The sequence below is a fragment of the Sceloporus undulatus genome, chromosome 7 (genome assembly GCF_019175285.1).
Source record: "Sceloporus undulatus isolate JIND9_A2432 ecotype Alabama chromosome 7, SceUnd_v1.1, whole genome shotgun sequence".
Taxonomy (NCBI): domain Eukaryota; kingdom Metazoa; phylum Chordata; class Lepidosauria; order Squamata; family Phrynosomatidae; genus Sceloporus; species Sceloporus undulatus.
Window position 1 is genome coordinate 36,000,884 of NC_056528.1, and position 20,496 is coordinate 36,021,379.

Sequence of the window (20,496 nt, forward strand, 5' to 3'; positions counted from 1 at the left end):
GAGGTGTCTATGACTTTTTTTTCCCTTTAAGTCATTTTCCCCCATTTTAAATCTGGAAAAAATGTTTCTGCTTTTGAAGTTTGGAAGGCCTAAAACTAGTGTCTCATCCTCATGTAAGAGGCACTGTCAGGACCTTACACCCAGAAAGAACCATGGTTTAGGAATGACTGTGGAACTTGTGCCTTGAAAAGAGTGAGACACATTTGATACCCCCCCTTTTTTTTTTGGCCCCTTTGAGTCCTACTCAGATCTTAAGTGGGTTCTGGTTTCCTGCTCAAGCACAATGCTAAAATAGACCAGGCCATAATATTAGGAAAGGCCATATAAATTTGGATGTTTGGATCACTCCTCCCTTGTCCTGAAGTAAGTCTGTATGGCAAGCAAATCTTATAACTAACAAGTTGATGTCTTTGGCTTTCATTAGCTTCTCTCTCGTGGTAGTTTTAGCATTTTTGCAGCCTCATGAGAAAATGGACGATATTTGTAGGGGAAATGTGCGGGGTGGACATGAGCATCTCAGGTCAAATAGCTGAGCTGCAGCCAATTTGTTTCATAGGGATGTATCTGGCAGGCAGGATTGTTCATCCGCTTGTGTCATGATTCATTTCATTGGCTGGTGTTGAGAAAGGATAGTCTTGTGGCTACAGTGAAAGGCTCCAGTCCAGGAAATGTCAGTTCTATTCCAAATGATGCCGGAGACTTATTAAGCAATCCAGGACAAGTTGGTTAAGCTCTTTCAGGATCTCTTCCCCTCCCCTATCTGAATCTGTTGTTTGTAAGAGGAAGGTAAGAGTAGTACCTAATAGTATGTAAAACTTAACCCCTGAGCACTTCTGCAAGTCACAGGTAGTATTTACGATAGATAAATAATTTATTTTCCTAAGTACCTTTTGTTTATATCTTTGTCTCTTGTGGCCAAAACCCAGTGTGACACAGTGGTTCCTGGAGCTAGGGCCACACTCTTTTGTGGTTCTCTCAGTCTTTGAAAACATGCATTGGAAGTTTTCCAGATCTCTGAAGCAGGATTTGGATCCCTTGAGGAGCTGTGACAGGTAAGAGAAATTGCACCTCCCAACTTAAATTGGGTTTTGCTTTTGTGCAAATAGAAATCTAGCACTGGATACTGCCCATTCTCTCATTTTTCAGGGCGTTGAAAGCCAGTAAGGTAAAAGTCTTAATGCACTTAGTTTTTGTATCGCTGAGTGTGTGAACCATTACAAAACAAAATGAAAAGCAAAATGGCAAGGATTTGAATAACTGTCCTCTAAACTGGGTCCACCCTGATTCCCACTACCGCTTTGGGGGACAGACCTGTATGGCTGTGGCCTACTAGCCCAGTGCTGATGTTACATGACACGATGTACAAGGAGAACAGCCCTAAAAGGCCCATTGATTTTGGCACGCAAACATGTATCCTCGCAATGTTTTATTAGCTCTGTATCCACCACTTCAAGATCATAGTTTGCAGCTGGCAGTTTTGGTGCATCATCTGCAGTACTTAACAATTCCTCTCCTCCCTCTTCTACTTCATTGAATACAGAGGTGCTTAAAATGTGGAACAGAAGTGGGGGTTCTTCTTGACCCATAACTAATACCTTAGAAGTTATAACTAATTTCCAATGTTTTATCAGCTACTATGGCCATTATCTACAAATAAACACTATTAAATTGCTTTATAGGGTGTGTTATCTTGCAACAGTTAAATAATGAGCTCCTTGTTAATGTATTTTGTACACTAGGCTTGCCCCCCTTAATTTCAAAGGTTCTGAAGTGGTAAAATTATATAAAGCAATGGGAGAAAGGTGTATTTACAGTAAGGCATAAAGCACTGTCAGTGGTGGAGAGCAGCATTTCCCCCCTTCTTTTTCTTCTCTTTTTTTATCGTTCTCGTCCCAGATGACATTGCTCCAAGGACAAATCGGAGCTTGATGAAATGAAGCTGCAGATGGCTAGTGATCTCAACTCTGTAATAATGAAATGACACAAGGAGAAAAAATGAGGCAGCTACAGTTTGTAAATACAATATCAGCAGAAGGAACAGAGGAGACTGTTTCTTCCTGCACCCCACCCCATACCAGTTGCACCCCACTTCAGTGCCCCCTTGACTTTGCAAAAGCATTTATCCATTTTTCTTAGAAAATGGTCCTTTTCAGTAACATCCTCAAGTTAGAAAGACTCTTAAGCATTTTGTCTTTTGAGAACCAGGGAAAGATCAGAGACAAGAAGTTATTTAAAACATGAAAAAGCTGGGCACAAAATAGGAACTTGGGTTGGCAGATTCAGACAGTTTTGGACAGAGCCAGTTTAACATGTCTTTTGTTCTCTCTCTAACCAACAAAAGCCAGTCCATTTCAAAAGGGTTTTTTGCCTGTTCCTCCTCTACTGCCTTGTAATGGTGATGGAATGGGGCAGCTAGAAAAGTAGGATGCCCCATTTTCTCTTTGCTGACTCCCACACGAGGCTGGCGCTAAACCTTTCATGATGATTTTATCAGATTTCCCACCGCAGCTACTGCCTCCCGCATTTCATACATATAAACTCTGCATCCAGCTGTCATTTTTCTCTGAAGGTGGTTTCTGCTGCATGTGCAATTACCTGACTCCTCTGAACCTCATCAGCCCTTTGGTTAGTGCGCACCTGCCTTGACACAACAAACTGATTACACAAGTCAAACTCTGCTTTATAGGCAGCCACAAGGTGGGGCAGTTTGTCGTTGGGGTTAGTGCAACCTTGTAGAGACAGCCAGAAGGACTAGCAGCCGGAACACCAAGTGTGAGATGAATGAAGCTTTTAGAAATTGCTGGATTTATAGGCAAGCTGCCCTCAGCAGGAATAAGAGTGTGGTGTCAGGGATTGTAGGCGGGAGGAAGGGGGAAGAGTCTTGATAGCTGAATCAAGCTAAATGAGAAAATCTCTTGCTTTCTCAGATTGAATAAGGGAATAAGTTGAATGCAGAAGACCACTGGATCAATCCCTAGGGTCTTCAGGCAGAGCTGAAGGAAACTCCTGCCTTAGACTCTAGAAAGCTTTTGCCGCTTGGTATGGACAACATTGAGGTAGCTGGACTAGTAGTCCTGGCATTTTTACATTTCTGGAAACTTCAGCTGCATATAGGTATGGAAGAAATGCTCATATGGGTGAAGGTATGAACTAAATGTGTAGTTGTTATGCAGGGTCGTAAACAGGGAGTCAGTAAGATGTAGTGTTCGACTGGAACCTTGGGCGATCAGGGTTTATATCCCAGCTTGGCTATGAAACCCAGTGGGTGACTTTGGATAAGTCACACTCTTTAAGCCTCCGAAGTAAGGCTTCTGAGATTTGCAATGGCATCCTCTCTCTGAACAAATCTTGCCATAAAAACCCTATGATAGATCAGAAGTGACTTAAAGTACAAAACAACAACTACAACAAGAATAAGCAGGAGATATAGGGCCAAAAGCAACTGCCAGGGCCCCAAATTAAAAGAACTGTAGTCTGGAACAATAATAAATATAGATTGGGAAGCCTACCAGATTTGTAATTCTGCTAGCAACTGAAAGGCCGTGGTAATTTATTGGTGGTGTGGTTCAGTCTGAGAGCTGCAGAGAAAGTGTAATGGACAATTTTTGAGGACATGACACCTCAAGAAGAAACACACAGAGACCATATTCAAGTCAGGGGGGAGAGAAGAAAGAAGAATGGGAAGAAAACAGCTTACAGAAATCAGCCCTTCACGTTTGTGGCTTTGACTTTTGCAGGTTTGATTATTCATGAATGTGAATAATCTGTTATCTCTAGGAAACTCTAGGTCCCCCAGCGCAACTCTGTCCAAAATTGACCATTGAGTCTCAGATCTAGACATTGCTTAAGAAAGCACTTCTTTAGGCATTTGTAAGTCTTCCAGCACAATTTTCTAGTCAACATCTGTTAAATGTTGACCATAGAGTTGGACTGGAGGACCTAGACTAGATTCCTAGGTGGGTGTAATCTCATGTTAAAAAAAATAGTGTTTTTTATCTGCAGTTTTTCCACTTTCATGAAGGTCCTGAGCCCCTAACCCCAGCGAACATGGAGGGCCCACTGCATTCATTTTTTGTTCTTCCATTTTAATTTACTGTTGGATGAAATGTATGGAAACTGAGATGGCTGCTTTGGACATAATATGGCACAAATTATGGCCTTTCTGTCTCTGTGCCATGAAAGCGAGTCTACCTGCCTAGTTTATTAAGGCAGCTTAGATGATTTTGAAGATAACTCTTGTGCAAGGTCTCTTTCCCCCTTTGAATGGGACACAGCATAATGGTCTCTCTATAGAGATGGAGGGGCACAGTTCTTCCCTTTTTATGAGGGCAAAACAGCCCTTGATATAAATGCCAGCCAGGTGCTGTGCTCCTGTTGCTGTTTCCATCAAAGAAGTCAGGTTGTCTTTGTGTGAGGCACGTTGGGCCAGTGCTTGTAAGGACAGAAGAAAGAAGAACTTGAAAGCACAGCCTCCTAACAAAACTGTCTACCCCGTCAGATCGCTTACAGAGTTCAAACAAAGCTTTCCCTTGACTGGCAGCCTCCGAGATAAGCCTGGAAACCTGAGTCTGACAGTATTTCACATGGTTATACAGTATATCAAGTAAATGGGGAAGCGGGGAGGGAAGCAGGGCCCCGCTGAGCTTACATGGGTTTATCAATGCTAGTGTTTAAAGAGAAGTAGGAAAACAAACCAAGGGAAGCTTCAAGAGATTTTGGAACAAAAAGGCTCAATTTTATCTTTAAAGGCATCCCTGAACTGGAAGAGGAAGGAAACTAAAGGAAGGAATCTCTAGCAAACAAGAAAGCAAATGTAAGGTTGTTTAAGACCCACCTGCCCAATGAAGAGGATGGCGGTACAGAAACCAGAAAAATCATCATCATTGTGTCTGCTGCTCAGACAGTGAGGAGGATTTCTCCTTTGTTATTGTGGTTGTGTGGCTTCAAGTCGTTTCCAACTTGTGGTGAAACCTATCATGGGGTTTTCTTGACAAGATTTGTTCAGAAAAGGTTTGTCATTGCCTTACCCTGAAGCTGAGAGAATGTCATTTGCCCAAGGTCACCCAGTGGGTTTCCATGGCCGAGCTGGGATTCAAACCCTGGTTTCCAGAGCCATAGTCCAACACTCAAACCACTATACCATGCTGGCTTTTCCTCCTCCTGCTCAGATGATAAAATCAAGGTGGGACAGGGAAGAATCTCACTTACTCTTCTTGATAACCTTCATGTCTCCCAAATATTCTGTTTTGTGGTGCTTTGCAAAGAAATGCAAGGGGGGCTTCTTGTTTTAAATACTCCACACTGAGTCTCTTTTTATCGGAGGAGGAGCTACCATATTCTTCTGGATGTGTTGAGTATCTGCCACTTTGCATTAATATAATTGAAAGTTGTCTTTTTGCGGAGGGAGGGGAATCAAATCTCTATAACTGGGTCACTGATGTGGAACTGTTTTATACATACTGGCTTAACCATTAGTCCTTTCCTCTATAGCAGACTCAGGTCATTGTCTTGTGAGATGTTTTTCTTCTGACCTCCAGCCTTTTGAGGTGTCTGGGTGCCCTGGTGGCTGGGTCTTCTTGAAGCCCTTATCCTGAGAATTTGGCCAGTTTCCCCATAGTCCTGTACTTACTGTGTACCACAAAAATAATTTTGATGTTCCTGTTGTTTTCCCCTGCATACGGATTGAGCCGAGTTGCCACTGTACCATAAACATCAATATATCTATCAAAACTGAGATTAACGGCTGTCTAACTGATGCAGGAAAGGAAAAGGTACTGGGAGACAATCCCTAATGTTCTCTATCTTTTAGGCCAGAAGTGAACAGTTTGGTAGGCTGTGGGAACTGGCAGGCACAGACAGCTTGGCTTGCTCTGACTCATGGCAGGAGGTTTTTGGAACTTAAAGTGCCTGAAGGCTAAAGCACTGGAATGCGACAGTCAAGGCTGAGAAAACTTCGATCCAAAGCAACATAGCAATTTTTTCCTTGCAAATTTGGGTGCACATGAGCCAACCCCCAGAGCTTGTGCAATAATAGTGCTTTTTCCAGTAACAGAGACTTTGAATGCTAGTGAGATAAATAAAATTTCCTGGACCTGTTACCTGTCTTTTTAGCCACTCCTCATTATCCCAAAAGTATGATCAGCTTCTTGAACAGAGTCATGTTTCAGCTGCTAGCCATTTGCTTGCATTGTGCCATTTATGTCATGTGGTGGTTCAGGTGTGGCATTGCTGACCTCTCTCAAAACTGGATGGTAGACGTGAACAAGGGGTTGCTCTAGACTATAATATACTTAAGTCCATCTTCTTTGTTGCTAAACTTTCTGAAGGGGAAGAGAGGTCCATTCCCTATCATCCTCTTATTTTTAAAAATAATTTCCATTTTATTTATATTTCTGTCCAACCTCGTGATCCATAAGGATCATGACGATGATTTGAATTGGTGCTGAAACCATAGCAAAATCTTCTGTTCGCTGAGCTTGAGACCTGGCAGAGCTATTGCTTTTCTGATCTTAGGGTCTGGCTCAGAGTCTGGCTTAGCCTGGATCCACTTTTCCATTCTTCAGCATGAATAATCTCCTGGTAACAGCAATACAAAAATATGCATTCTGTATTGCTGGGTCTCATTACTGCAGGTTGCTTCAAAACAACTGTTATAGATCCTTGAGGGAGTCTGCCAGGCCCCCTCCTCACTTCTCCACGCCTCTCTCCTTTCTCTCTCAAAGCTTTTTGAACAAAAGCCAGACCTGCAAGCGAACAGTTAGTGTGCAGAGTCAGGAGCCACCAAATTTGGTACTTCAGTTGTGCTGCTTTGTGGCTTTTCCCATCTCGTCCCACCTTTCTCACTCTCCAGTGAGAAGTTACAGTACACTTTCGTTTTTTGGTCTGAGGCAATGTAATTTGCACCATGGTTAGCAAAAAGTGTGGTGAAAATGTCATTCTTTAGCTTTGCGCAGAGAATCAAGTCCTTTCTCTTTTAATTGTTGATTACACTATTCTTTCTCTCTCTTGCATGCTGGTTTTCCTTGCTAACATTGTCTTCCCACCGGCTTAAATGTCCTGTCTAAGTATCTTTTCCTTTTCTTCTCTCCTTCTTCTTATCCTACATCGACAGTATTTGTACTTGTCTTCTGCATCTTTCCTAATTTCCCTCCCCATTCTTGTCCTTCTTCTCCTTCTCCAAGTTTCTTGACCATATTTGGCTTCTCGCTCCTTCTCTGTCATTCTTTCTTTCTCTCATTTTCTTTCTCCTTCTGCTTCCACTTTTTCTAGCTTTTTCTCCTTTGCTCTTACCTAACCCAAGAAGATCTTGAAAACATGGGTAGGAGGATATGTTAGATCCTCAGCATGTTAGGCCCTTTAAACTCTATGGACTTGTTTCTGAAAAGACATGCATAGATAAGATCGCCCTGTAGGTTTCTGTTATTATGACCATTGTCATCATTGTTACTTCCCCTTCCCACAATATTTACTGATTATTGATAGGATGGTTGTAGTGGTAGCAGCGGTGATGAATTTGGGAAATAGAGTTAAAAAACAAAAATGAGAGGCATGGTGTAATCTGTTACAAGCAGAGGTTGAAAAGCATTCCTTTTGCATGGAGAACTTTCTTTGGTTGGCTTTCAACTCCCATGTGATAAAAGCAGTGCTTGGAAAACACTGTTGGTTAAAAAAAAACAGTTGGGAAAGTCTGAGGTTTTTCTTTCTTTCTGTTTAGTGCAGAACTTGGGAAAAAATTCCAGCCAGAAAAACATTTCCCTTTTGTAAGGTTTGATATTTTTAGTTGAATTACATTCTCTGAACAACTTAGCCGTTGATGCATAATGCAGTGAACTTATTGACATCACCATGGCATGTCCCCTAAAACGTCATTGAGGACCAACCTGTGACAACCCAAGATCTGCCCACTGTTACACCACCAGGTTTTAGCCCTGAAATCTTGACCTGACCTGGCAAGTCCAGTTCTTTCTGGCTGGTTGCTTTCGAAAGCCACTGAAACTCAAACCAACATGCCATTCATATTTTTGCATCTAGAAAGTGACTGTGCCAAATTATTTAGCAAGTCAAAGTTGCTCAGAATTCTAGGCACAGACAGTTGGTATTTTGATCAACACTTGTTTTAATGTGATGTTTTAAAACTGAGTTATAGAAGGAAAAAAATCTATTACATTGTACTGGGTGATGGTGAGAAAACAGTACTACAACTCCCCAATTCCCTTTGTTTTGAATGCAGTCGGGCATTTGGCCAACCTTTAGATCTATGAATTAATAAATACGTGATTTTAAAATAATATTAATTCTATCTTCCGTCATGATAGTGTGGAACAGCTTTCACAGTGTTTTTGTGTTTGTGTTTTGTATTTTTTTTTTATAATGGTTGTAGGCTTTAATTGGTGGGTTGGTATTGACCAATTATGCTCAACGAGAAGAAATGATAATCGATGTAGCTACAAATTAAGGGCCTTGCTTGTCCGTGATGCTATTGTTTCTGGTGTGTTAACTATATCAAGAAGGAGAATATAAAAGACTACCATTCAGGTTTGCAGGAATATATTTGCTCAGTTAACTGAGTGTTCTCCTAAAAGGCAGGTGATAGACGTAACAATTCCTTAATGGGCCAGCAGCCCTCATAATTTGTATTATGCCTTAACCGCGTTTGAGCTGCCCTTTGAATGAGAAGGCAAATGAGTTTCCGTAGGCATGATGAACACACACACGAACTTAACCTTTATTAAGATAACAGTTTCATCTTGGTCATGTGCAAGAGCTATTCTTAGTTATTTATTACACTTGCCTGCCTGTTTTTCTTAGCGGAAAGGAATACTGTAGTTCCCACTAGTGGTCAAAATAAAGAACTTTTGTTGTTGTTTATGCCGAATGTATTTTTTTTCCCAGAGTGCTATTTTATTTCTCACGGTAAACACTAGCTCGGTTTTTAGGAGCTTTTTTTCTGGGCATCACAACTTTACACTGAAGCACTGCATCTCTTCCCGCATCCTTACAAATGAATCCGATTGCTTTTATTGCAGCAGGACATGTACAGAACACCTTTATATAATTAAAGCCATTTTATTGCTGTAATTAGTGCTGAGCTGTATACTTAATTTCCCTGACTAATATGGGAAGGGTGGGGAAAATCAGGATTTACTTTCTAAATGAAATAGAGTCCAATTGAACCAAGGCAGGTGTTCTGTCAGCTAGAACATACCTTCATAATGGGCTTCATTAATGCGGTTGCCCTCAGCAAAAAGTCCCGGTGATCATCCGATGAAAAACCTGTTTGCTTCAGTGCATACACAACCAGCCAGGTTGGGGGGCAAGTTGGCATGAGCGTTGTAAATGCGTTTTAAGCGTCAGGTGAGCATATTCAATCCTCTTTTGAGTCTCTCCCCTGCAGGCAATCTATATTTAGTCAAAACCAAGTTGTAGACTAACCTCCGGTGTACAAACAGGGTGTGAAGCTCAAGAGAAGTTTTTTTTTTCCTAACTTAAATGCATCCTGTTCATTTGGTGTGTCTTGGCTTCAGGATAGGAGGGAAGTGGCTTGGAGAAGGTATCCACACTGTTCCTTGGTAATTTGCAAGAAGGGTTGCACACGGGTTGCTTCCAAACTGTGTTGTGTTTTAAGGGGAAATGGTAGCACTATGCCAAGAATACAGGGCACTCCTTTGTGAGTGTTGGGGCTGAGCAAATGACCAGCCTTTAGTGGTTTACCTCTGGAGCCGCCTCTGTTCTCTGCATGAGTCAGAGCAGAGAGGATGAGAAGATGCAGGAAAAGAGAGTGGGAGTGACGGTCCCAGGCTCCCAGAAGCAGCAGCAAAAAGACGCTTGCTAATACCATCAAGTTCCAGGAGCAAGAGGTTCTGCAGACAGAGATGCTAGGGAAGCACAGCACGAGTTGCAGAGTTTCCTTTTCTAGTAAATAGTGTTGCAGATCTTTGTATTCTAGCCGCTGTGGTTGTGTTTTAATTGGCCAATGCTGTGGCCAAGATTAAAGACACCATAGAAGTGAGTGACCATCTTTGTTAATAGCAACTATAAAGAAAAACAAAACCTCCCACAAGTGATGCAGCAATGTTTCTTTCTTTGCATAATGCCACCCGCCTCCCTCTCTCTCTCCCTGTGTCTCTGTCGCCTACAGCCCCTTTCCATTCCACTTTGCTCTCCATAATCACATCCCAAAGTTTCCTTGCTGACTTCCTGTTTTCTTCGTTTTAGCGTGATCCTAATCGTCAGATGTCAAAAGGCACATACCCTTTTCTTGGTTGCTTATCTTCTGATAACACTGATGCTCAAACAAAGGATGCAGGCTTCCATTTAGCAAACAAAGGAAGTGTGGCCCAGTTTTGACTGAGCGAGCTATACAATGTACACAGTTTCCCTGCCAATAATAACAAAATGTCATCAATAATGTAAAGTAGTACTGGAGGCTGAAATAGATTGTGAGGCAGATGGTGGCAAAGGAGCAGACAATATAAGTTCCTTTCTCGTTGTGCTAGCGGCCCAGACACAAGGCATCCTCAGTTGGTCTCCCTGAACCTGGAAGATCAGGATGTGCAACTGGAGAATTCTTCTGGGTTGGCGCTGACATTTCTGGAAACCCTATGTCAAGGCAGAATGCTTGTTGCTGTGTTGAGGCTATTAATTCCTTTGGCAGTCTTAGGGTCTTGGAAGAGGCCCAGCCATCTACTTAAAGGAGCCAGCTTTGAGCTGCTTCTTACTTGAGAGATCTGCCTTGTATAGTTTGGAATAGAAATAAAAAGAAACAGGACAGTACACGCCATTCAGCTCACCCTGATGGTTCTTTGTCCCACTATGAATGGTATGATTCAGAGGTGTTTTCTTCTGCTTTCTAAATGATTTATAGGATAACAGTGTGAATCCCTAGCTCAAGGGACACAATTGAATGCAACAGTAAATAATCTGCATATCCTTGTTCATGGTATGTTAGCTACTTTTCAGGATTTTGATTGGAATTGGTGTTTCAAAGGTTTGTATGCTTCTTACCAGTAGAAGGTAGTCTGATGAATTTCATAGTGAGAATCCCTTCCTGTAAGAAAAACAGGCATACAAGTTTAACAACAGAGAATAGCTCTTGCATAGGGCATGCAAGTTAGCAGGCATGTCAGTGTAACAACAGAGAATAGTTCTTGCACATAACTATGATGACTTTGTTATTTAGTAAACTTCAGGAAAGGGTATGTGTTTCCTCTGTTGTTATCTTTTGCAAGAACTAATACACCCGCTTTTTCTGTCTTAAGCCAAATGTGTGGCTGTGTTCCACTAAGTACTTTGGTGAAGTGTATATTTTCTTTGGGTTGAGGGACAGAGACTGGTTCCTCTTTCCCATTTCCTTCCCCTGATCTGCAACAGCAGCAGCCGGAGTGTTTATGGGCACAGCTTATTCTGCTTGTATGCCAGTCAGTGGCAGAAGTGTTTCCACGGTGTTCTGGTTGGCTTCTCATACTCAAGAAGGAGGAGTAACCTTGGAAGTGTGAAAGGTTGCTTCCATGGTTCAGGCAAACACTGAGAGCCAGTTATTGGCCAAGAAGACAGAGCAGGACCCATGAGCTCCCTGGCTGCTGTTATACACCCAGAATACTTCCTTCCACAATGTCCCCCACACATACATATGGATGTCTAATGGAGGGTTACATTGTGTATGTCACCAAGACAATTCTAGCTATTGTTTCACGGGGCTATGCTTTGGGTAATGTTGATGTCTTGCAAATGTCAACCAATGTTGCTAGCTGGCAATAACTGGCAACCTGTGCATGCACTTAGCAGCACATATGCCTAATTATAACCTGTGAGGATGACTTGACCATCTCTTTTTCCAATTTTCAAAGCTGTCTCTATCAAAATGCAGTCAAACAGATGAATGGTTGTTAGCAAACCCGTATGAAAGGATGTCCTTTTTGTTTGGTTTTTCTGAAGCGCTGTCTGTTTTTTTTAATGCATCATCATTCTTGCCTCTTAGATAGGAATGCGCTTGCTCAGTAGAGGCACATCTAGCCAAGCCCTGGTTAAGAGAGCTTAATTGTAGGGTAGAGCTGCATGTGATTTGTAAAAAAACATATCTCTGACTATTGCTCTGTACCTAAGAAAGATAGCGATGCTAAATACTAAATCACAGAAGCAGCACTGACCCATGGTTGTTTATGACCCAAACCACAGTCTGAATGTCCAGGTTATAGTTAGCACAATGCATAGTTTGGTGTAACGTTGGAACTGAGACACTGTTTCAGTCCTGCTTCCATTTCAGCACTGTGTGAGCAGGTGGTTTATATACTGATAATCATCCCAGTGAAATCTGCATGGACATAGTTTTCATTTCTTTTTTCAGGACCAAACACCTGGGATTGTTACTCGACTTCAGGAACCGGGAGCTGTTCCAAGTGCAGGTGCAGTGCCTGCTCCATCCACAACCATGGTGAATGGTTATACCATGAGGAACCATTTACTAAAGCAACAGATAATGAGACGGCAGCAGCAGCAGCAGCAGCTACAGGTTGGTCTCATAGCCTCTCTGGAAAACTGGAACTTGCTCTTTCAAGAGAGAAACTTTGCCATTTACTGTATATACCCATCTATAAGTTGAGCTCACGTATAAGTTGAGGGCAGTTTTTTGGGGCCAAACTGATGGATTTTGATGTGACCCATGAATAAGTTGAGGGTAAAATGTAGGGGCATGTAGGAAAGAATGAAAAAAAGGAAAACAATGCCAAAGAATTTACAAAATTCCAAAAGGCATAACTGTTTGTGCTCACCCTAAAGACTGGATGGATGAGGAGGGAGCTAGGCTAAATCATGGCTGTGTTGGGGAGGTGACCAGGCATAGGTAGGGCTAAGATAACACACACACATTAAAAAGATGAAAAGGTAAGCAATGGAAATTGCAACTGCATTAGCACTGATTATAGCCTTTAATTTTAGTATGATAACCTTGCCTGATATTAACCCAGAAAAGCTGACAAATATACACAAATGTCAGATTCTTTAGAGCCTGATTCCTCTCAGTGCTTCTTTGAAGGCAAGCACCAAAGAGCCACTTTCACCACCATTTCTCCACCCAGGCACTCAAAAAGGCCAGAAGTTGAGAATAGAGGGGGTCGGTGCTTCTTTTAGGTGCTCCCAGGATGGACTAAGCCCTCACCTTTTGCCACTCTACTTACAGAAGGGGATAGTTCCTTTTTTGATAAAAGTACAGTACCCATGGAAAATTCAAGCCAGGTTTTTTGAGTCAATATTTTTACTAGCATTTGTAGACTTATACATGTGTGTATACAGTATTTCTGCAGCATGATGGTCTTGAAATTGCCATATTAGTACCCCTGTGAAGTTAGTTCAGTAATTGTGGTGCTTGAATAAAATCATGCATCCTTCACACACATGCACCCAAATCTCCAACCCTCATGATCTTTGCTAGCTGTGGTGTACATCTGTTGCTGGTGTGTGAGATAGTTTTGATCAAATAATGGACCATACCAGATAATGCCATCTTGGGTTCCATAAAATTCAGTGCATGTGTCAGAGCAATTTCAGAACGAAAGCCTAATCTGGAATCATCCTTGGGCCACCTTCCCCCCCAAGATTATTTAGCCCCAAATAACATGGCTAGTGGTGAGGAATTGTCTGGAATACACTTAGTTAGGGAAGTCTGCCTTAATTCAAAAACAAAAATGTTTGACCTCCTCCCCTGATACAGGTTCATTCTTGTAATAATAAATTGTGGCTTGTCATCTTGGGTGAACATGACCATGGTTTCTCTTACATGTAGCAGTGGCTTTTCAGTTCACACACATATGCTTTTATTGTTACTGTCATATCTCTTGAAGTCAACTGTGACTTATGATGGCCCTATCCTACAGTTTTATTGGCAAGATCTCAGAGGAGGTTTGCCATTGCCTTCCTAAGACTGAGAGAACATGACTTGCCTGTGGCCACCCAGTAGGTTTCCATGGCTGATTGAGGATTTGAACTCTGGTCTCCCAAAGTCCTCATCCAACACTGAAACCATGCTGGCTCTCATTATTCAGTTTAAATTAAATTAAAGAATTATGCAGCTTCCCAACAGCCTTAAAAAAAGGAGCAAAACGATGATCATCACATAATGTGGTAATGAATGAATTGATATGAAAATCTTAAGTTTTTAAATCCTTTTCTGAGAGAGCAGAAGCAAGAGGGAGGACGAATAGTAAAGGTGGCATTTAATAGATTTTGATGTGCGTTGATTGACAGTAACCAAAAAAGAGAAGGCATACCTTTTCTGGTTTTTCCTTCCCATTCCATGTGGAATATACTCAGTCCTACCTAATGAGATCATTGGCGTTAGCAAGGGGACCTTTTATTTGACGTGACCATTATTTCTCTTTTTTTCCTAGGAAAAGCAAAGGCACGGCATGATAGGTGTGGCCTCGGAGCAGCGGGGCCCTTTTGTACGCCAGCAGATGAATCAATTTCCCGGTAAGGAGGGAGAGAGCGTCAGCTCAAAAGCTTGAGCTTCTGCATGCTGTGCTTAATTCAAGGATTCCAAGAAAAACATTCACAAGAAATTCTGTAGTACTTTATCATGCCCTTCATGACTGAGTTGAATAAACTGGGTTGCTCCTTATAAAAAGAAGGGAGCTCTGGGCACTAGTAGTCCTGTAACTCTGGATTCCTGCAACTCTGGAATGCCAGTAAATGCAAGTTGTGAATTCAAACTGTGGTTTCTGCAGTTTTGAGAAGTTAAGATATCTAAAGCCCATATTTCATATTTTGAAGTTGGCAAATTTGGAATTGGGTGGGAAACATGTTAGCTGAGAACGAATTTTCACAAATCAGTAATGGAATAAAAGTGGCAACCATTTTTAATTTAGGAAAAAACACACCAAAGTACCTTGAAACCTTGCAGAGAGAGCTGAAGGGTAGCGTTTGTTGTTAATTGGGTTTTTTAATGGTGTCCCAGTAAATGCTTCTACTTTCTCACTGACAAGAAGACTAGACTCTTACAGATAAGGGTTTTAGTCTATCCTAACTCCAGATAAAATACTTTTCTATGTGCAAGAAATCCTTTGTTTATACATAGGAAAATGCAGGAAAACACCATTCTTGATTCTGTCCAGCAGGAGCTGCACCATGTAATGTAATCATGTAATTTGACTCTAAGGCAGGTTTATGTCTGAACTGTTAATTAGACGAGAGTGGCTTTTTCAATTTGATAAAGAAGAAAAACTAACTTGGCTGATGGTTTGGAATGGTTAAAAGTAGAACCAAGGAAAATCTAATGTAAATTATGAGCCTAGAATCCACAAGTCCTAGGCGTCTGTCTTCTTGCTAACTGAATGTCCCTTCTCCCTTCACAGCTGTTTCCCAGCCAATGCCAACTGACTGCACCCCTTCCTTGCAGACGCCTCCCCCAAACCACCGCATGATGCCATCTGCCCAGGGCATCTTGCAGAATGCCTTGGGCTCCGGGATCAATTCAGCCGCTGTGAACCAGAACAGCGGGCCGATGGTGATGATTCCTCACAACCCCAGCAAACAGCCAGGAATGTTTCCCTCCAATTCGGATTTCAGCCTCCCACTCCGGCCGAGCCAAAACTCTCTTGGTATGAATTCAGTATGCCAGACAGTCCACAGCCATCCTGCGGCCCGGCCAGGATTGGCATTGTCCGGCTTTGCTGCTGATTCCTTAGTGAGTCATTCTTCTGCCCCGCAACACTTGAGACAGCCAACGATGCCAAGAATTCCTAGTGTCTACTCGAGCTCTTCTACTCAGATGTGGACGCCGACGGGAGTCCCTAGGATGCCAAATCAAACTCAGATGGATGCCAACATGCAGCAGTTCTCCAATAACCCTCTCTTCCCAAAACAGAATGCAAGGCCCACTATCCCCGGTCAACCATTTTCCCATCAGCCTGTGGTACCACCCAACCAGATCGCTCCTGGAGTCCAGGCCAGACAGATGCAAAAGATAAACCTTGGGCAGTCTGGCCAAAACCTGGGCCCTCTGAATAATCAGAACCTGAGACACAATTTGACCCGAGGCCCGTTGCCAGCTGTGCTGAATGTCATGAAATCAGTGCCGCAAGGCGTGTCTGGTTTTAATCCGCTCAATCCCACTCAAGCAGTTGGGCTGCCGAATTATCCTGGCTCTAGTGGACAGTCATCGGGAACGTTCAACAGAATGGGTGCTGCCTCTGAGCTGCCACCCCAATATGACTTCGTAGCCCAGCAAAACAATTCCATTTTGCCCGGGAACTGCAGTGAAGCTGACTTTCTTGACTCCCTTATGAAGAATAGCGGCAGCGGCAGCACTGATGAAGACTGGCTTAATAATTTGACAATGATCGATGACATTTTGGGGCAGCACGTCCAGAGCTCTGGACATGTGTAATTCCTGAAGGAAGCAGTTGGATATGTAAATAATTTGTCTACAACTTTGAATGAAAAAAAAAGATACACACAAAAGCCCTCTTCTTCTTTCAGTGTCAAAAAATGAATGAACACGCCCGACTAACTCTTCTCCTTCTTCCCATGTTTTCCAAACGGCTGTGTATATATTTGAATATTTTGTAAATTATGTTTTCCTAAACATTAAATATGGAAGTATTTATACTTCTTTGATGGACTCTTTGTAAATAACCTATAGACTACTCCACTCTTGTTTTCTTATGTTATAGGAACTGATTTACACCTTGTTCTAAATATGCAAATATTATTGCTAGTTTCGGTAATACTGTGTATTACAGCATCAAATATTTTTATGTTTTTGACATAACATATGAACTAGGGATGTCCTGGCAAACAGAGTAAACAGGAAGCGAGGCTTGTAATATTTCTTATCTCTTCCAGTGACAATGTTAATATTATAGATAAACAGAATTAAAAATCCATTTTGATCTGGCCAACAAGAGCGGTTACCCACCAGGCCCAGAAATGCACCCAAGCAAATGGCTTGATAAAGTAGCCCATTGAGGCAGGCTCCTGTTTGAGGCTGTAGGCGCCAACTACTTTTTACAACAGGAGTAAGCAAAGACTGTCTTTGGATCTGACCCAAGATCCTTCTTTTCTTGATCAGGAAAGGGATTGAATTGCTCCTCCTGAAAGCCGATTTACCATTTTAATCGCTTGCAGGGGACCCCTTGTCCTCTTTAATATCAACTAATAGCCTTTTTTCAAGATCAGTAGTGGATCACTAGCCACCTCTGGGTTTTTTGTTTTTGTCCATTGCAGGGCATTTTTGGCAGTCCATGTGTGCCCCTCTTACAGAGGGCCCCAAGACAAAATAATGGACCTTGCATCTGCCACAGTTGCCCACAACTGCTTTGCACTGATCTTTTGCTCACTTTGTTGCTACTATTGACCCAGGGATGCTTCACACAGTGTTTGTTCTCACTGATGGATCACTACATCGGAGGGTATGTTGTTGCATGTGTGAATGAGCTCCAGGACAGGACACTTTTCCAGGCCTTCACTCCACAAGAAAGCACACAATCACACAAGTATGCTGATGTGGGTGTGAACAAAGCAGCATCCAAGGGATGCAGCTGATCTGGCTTACCATATGTTGAAATGAAATAATACGCATTGCTATCCAAAAAGCTCGCAGTGTTTGCCTGGAGTGTCAGTCCATAATTCAGCTGCAAATCAAGCACAGAGTAAACAAGTAGTACCTGCATGTGGGAACCAGTCCATGGAATAATAATAATAGAGTTGCCAAGAGAAATTGTGACAATATCAAGTTCTCTCATGCAAATTTTTCTACACAAGGAGAGCATATAAGTGTGAAAAATTGGGTCTTGTTCTTCAGCAATTTTAAAAAAGAAACCTTCCTGGTTTGCCCACCTCAACTGTATATTTGTAGTGTACAGGTGATATGTTTCTGGTTCTCAGCAATTTTCGTATTTTCTTCTCTGTTTTTAATATGAAGCTCTCTTCTCCTGCCCCCAGCCCCAGAGAAAATGTCTATAAATGCGAATAGCTTAACCTTGGATGTTTTTTCTGTCATATGTATATTTAAGAGTCTGTTTATAAGAGAAATCCATTGTACCGTAAACTTCTTCAAAAATGTTCATACTTTGTGTAATCATATTTTAATAGCCATGTCCATCCTCCATTTGTAAGATAACATCCACTTCAAGCACACCAAAATGTTTTTTCCTTCATACCATAATAAACTGCCAGGGAAAAAATTGCTGTCACGGCATGTTTTCGTTTTTTAAAAATATTTTTAAAAAATTATTTCTTTTTTAAAAATAGAAATAGCATTGTAAATATATATTTGCAATACCTGCAACCTTGACTCGAACTTGCAGGCATCTACTATTTTTGGACAAGAGCAGGATCACAAGGTCTTGCAGCCCTTCTGGCGAAAACGAATCTCTGTTGGAAGAAAAGGTCTGGAAAGCTACAAGATTCTATGATTCTAAGATACTGAGACTGCTGTTCTGTCACAGTATTATCTATTCACACAGTGACATTTTTTGGAAACTGTCATGGCAATGGGACCCTGATCTGCAGAGTATCCACTTTATGATCATACTCTCTCAGCTTTGGAGGATGGCAATGGCAAACCTCTGAAGAAACTTGCCAAGAACCTCATGATAGGGTTCCCTTGGGGTCGCCATGAGTCAGAAACAACTTGAAGGCACGCAACCACAACAACAATGGTGCAACACAAGTGCAGTAACACCACTGACTTCTGAAATAGCATTGTGTTGGTTTATTCCCACCCGTTTTATTCAGTGAGAGGGCCTTCATCTCAATGGCAGATCAATTCTTGGCACTTGCACCTGAAAAGATCAGGTACAAGAGAGGTCTTTGTCTACCTTTACGTTGGCAGAGAAATGTGGAAAACATCAAGCTCTGGGGTTCTTTAAAAAACTACAACCACTTCCACATACCATAGTTTGCATCTGACATCGGCTCCCCAGATTTGCTTTAGATTTTGGAGACTTGTTTCCAGTCAGTAGTGATTCAGGTGAAGAAATAGTCTCAGCCAACATGAAGCAATTTTCTGTGCCTGTGAAGACACCCCATGGACACATATATGTGAAGGTGTGACATAAATAGTTACATCTGCTGAATTCCTTTTCTCCATTTCCAGGGCTAGAACAAAGCGAGAATCCAGATGAATGCTACCTGTGGAGGTTTTCCTCAGTTGCAAGTTTGCACACATTCTTTACTAGCTTTGCTATCTTTTGAAATGGCTTCTTGATCTTTTTCTCTCATGCTGTCTTAAACCCTTGGACATTTTGAAGGCGATCATATTGTTGCTCTCCATACCTTGAAAAGTTTCTTCCTCCAGATTTCTGCAGATTGAGCTCCGGTTTGCCTGTTTTTTTCTTGATACCTGTTTGATCTACTTGTGCCTCAGGACGACTCAGGCTTGATTCCTATGTTAGCATGGTAAGAGGTCTGCCACCAAAAGAAAGTTTCTCCATTGTACTCATAAGAGTAAGTATTAAATATATTCAGGTTGGTTTCCACTTCTAAATGTACCTCTGAGAATAGCTCTGATAATTTCACAGACCCGAGACTTCCAGAGACACTGTCTGGAGCCATCTTCTCATCACTGGTGTACATGCCAAAATCTCATTCTTTGCTCCAGTTTGATACTGGAATTGTTCAGAAAAGATATTGAAGAACATGACAACCAGCATCCTAGTATTAGGAAGATCGTTCTCCATGTTGTACCTTGCTGGGAGAGAAAATAGAAGGAGAGATAAATTGACCTAAGAGAAAAGAGTTGTGTCATTGAGTGCATCTGCACTGTAGAACTAATGCAGTTTGACACTGTATTTCAAGTGCTGTAGCTCCATCCTATTAAATCCTGGATTTGTGGTTTGACAAGGTCTTTAGCCTTCTCTGCCAGAGTGCTGGTGCCTCACAAAACTACAAATCCCAGATGCCATGTCAGTTAAAGTGGTGTCAAAATGGCATTGTTTCTGCAGTCTTCTTCGGACGCTTCTCACACCTTCAACCCTTCCTCTGTTTCCTTCCCCACACTCCCTGCTTCCTTTCAGTGTCCCTTTGTATAGGAGAAAGACATGGGTCCCTGCAGATACGGTTAGACTTCTTTCGCCATGTGCTATGCTGGCTAGGAACAATGGGAGTTGCAGTATCACAATCTATTGTGAGACACACATTCCTCTCTCTTGAGAGATTCTTGGCGGAGGCAATGAAGCCCTGCCAAGTCTAACGACGCCTGGTTTTTCCGAACAATACACTGGACTCTTGATATCCAAGCTAATTAAAAATAATAATTGTATGCCAATCTGCTAGCCTTTAGGGCTAAGAGCAGGGTATAAATACCATAATAAAATTAAAATAAATAAATAAATATCTGCTGGGGTTTAGTTCCAGGATCCCCCGCGGATATCAAGATCTGTGGATGCTCAAGTCTCATTAAATGCAATGACTGTAGTAAAATGGTGTCCCTTATATAAAATAGCCAAAGCAAGGTATGCTTTTTGGAATTGATATTTGGGGGGGGGGGGAGGTTTTAGGCTG

General features: G+C 41.9%; 1 protein-coding gene across 1 annotated transcript in view; it reads left to right on the top strand.

The window, feature by feature from the left end:
* The window catches only part of MAMLD1 (mastermind like domain containing 1), a 103,921-nt gene extending 86,642 nt beyond the window's left edge, over positions 1-17,279 (top strand). Inside the window, exons 3-5 of the mRNA XM_042478684.1 lie at positions 12,344-12,508; positions 14,382-14,463; positions 15,345-17,279. Coding sequence (XP_042334618.1) covers positions 12,344-12,508; positions 14,382-14,463; positions 15,345-16,378 — 1,281 coding nt within the window. The 3' untranslated portion in view covers positions 16,379-17,279. The remainder of the gene's footprint in view (positions 1-12,343; positions 12,509-14,381; positions 14,464-15,344) is intronic.
* Positions 17,280-20,496: the final 3,217 nt, after the last annotated feature.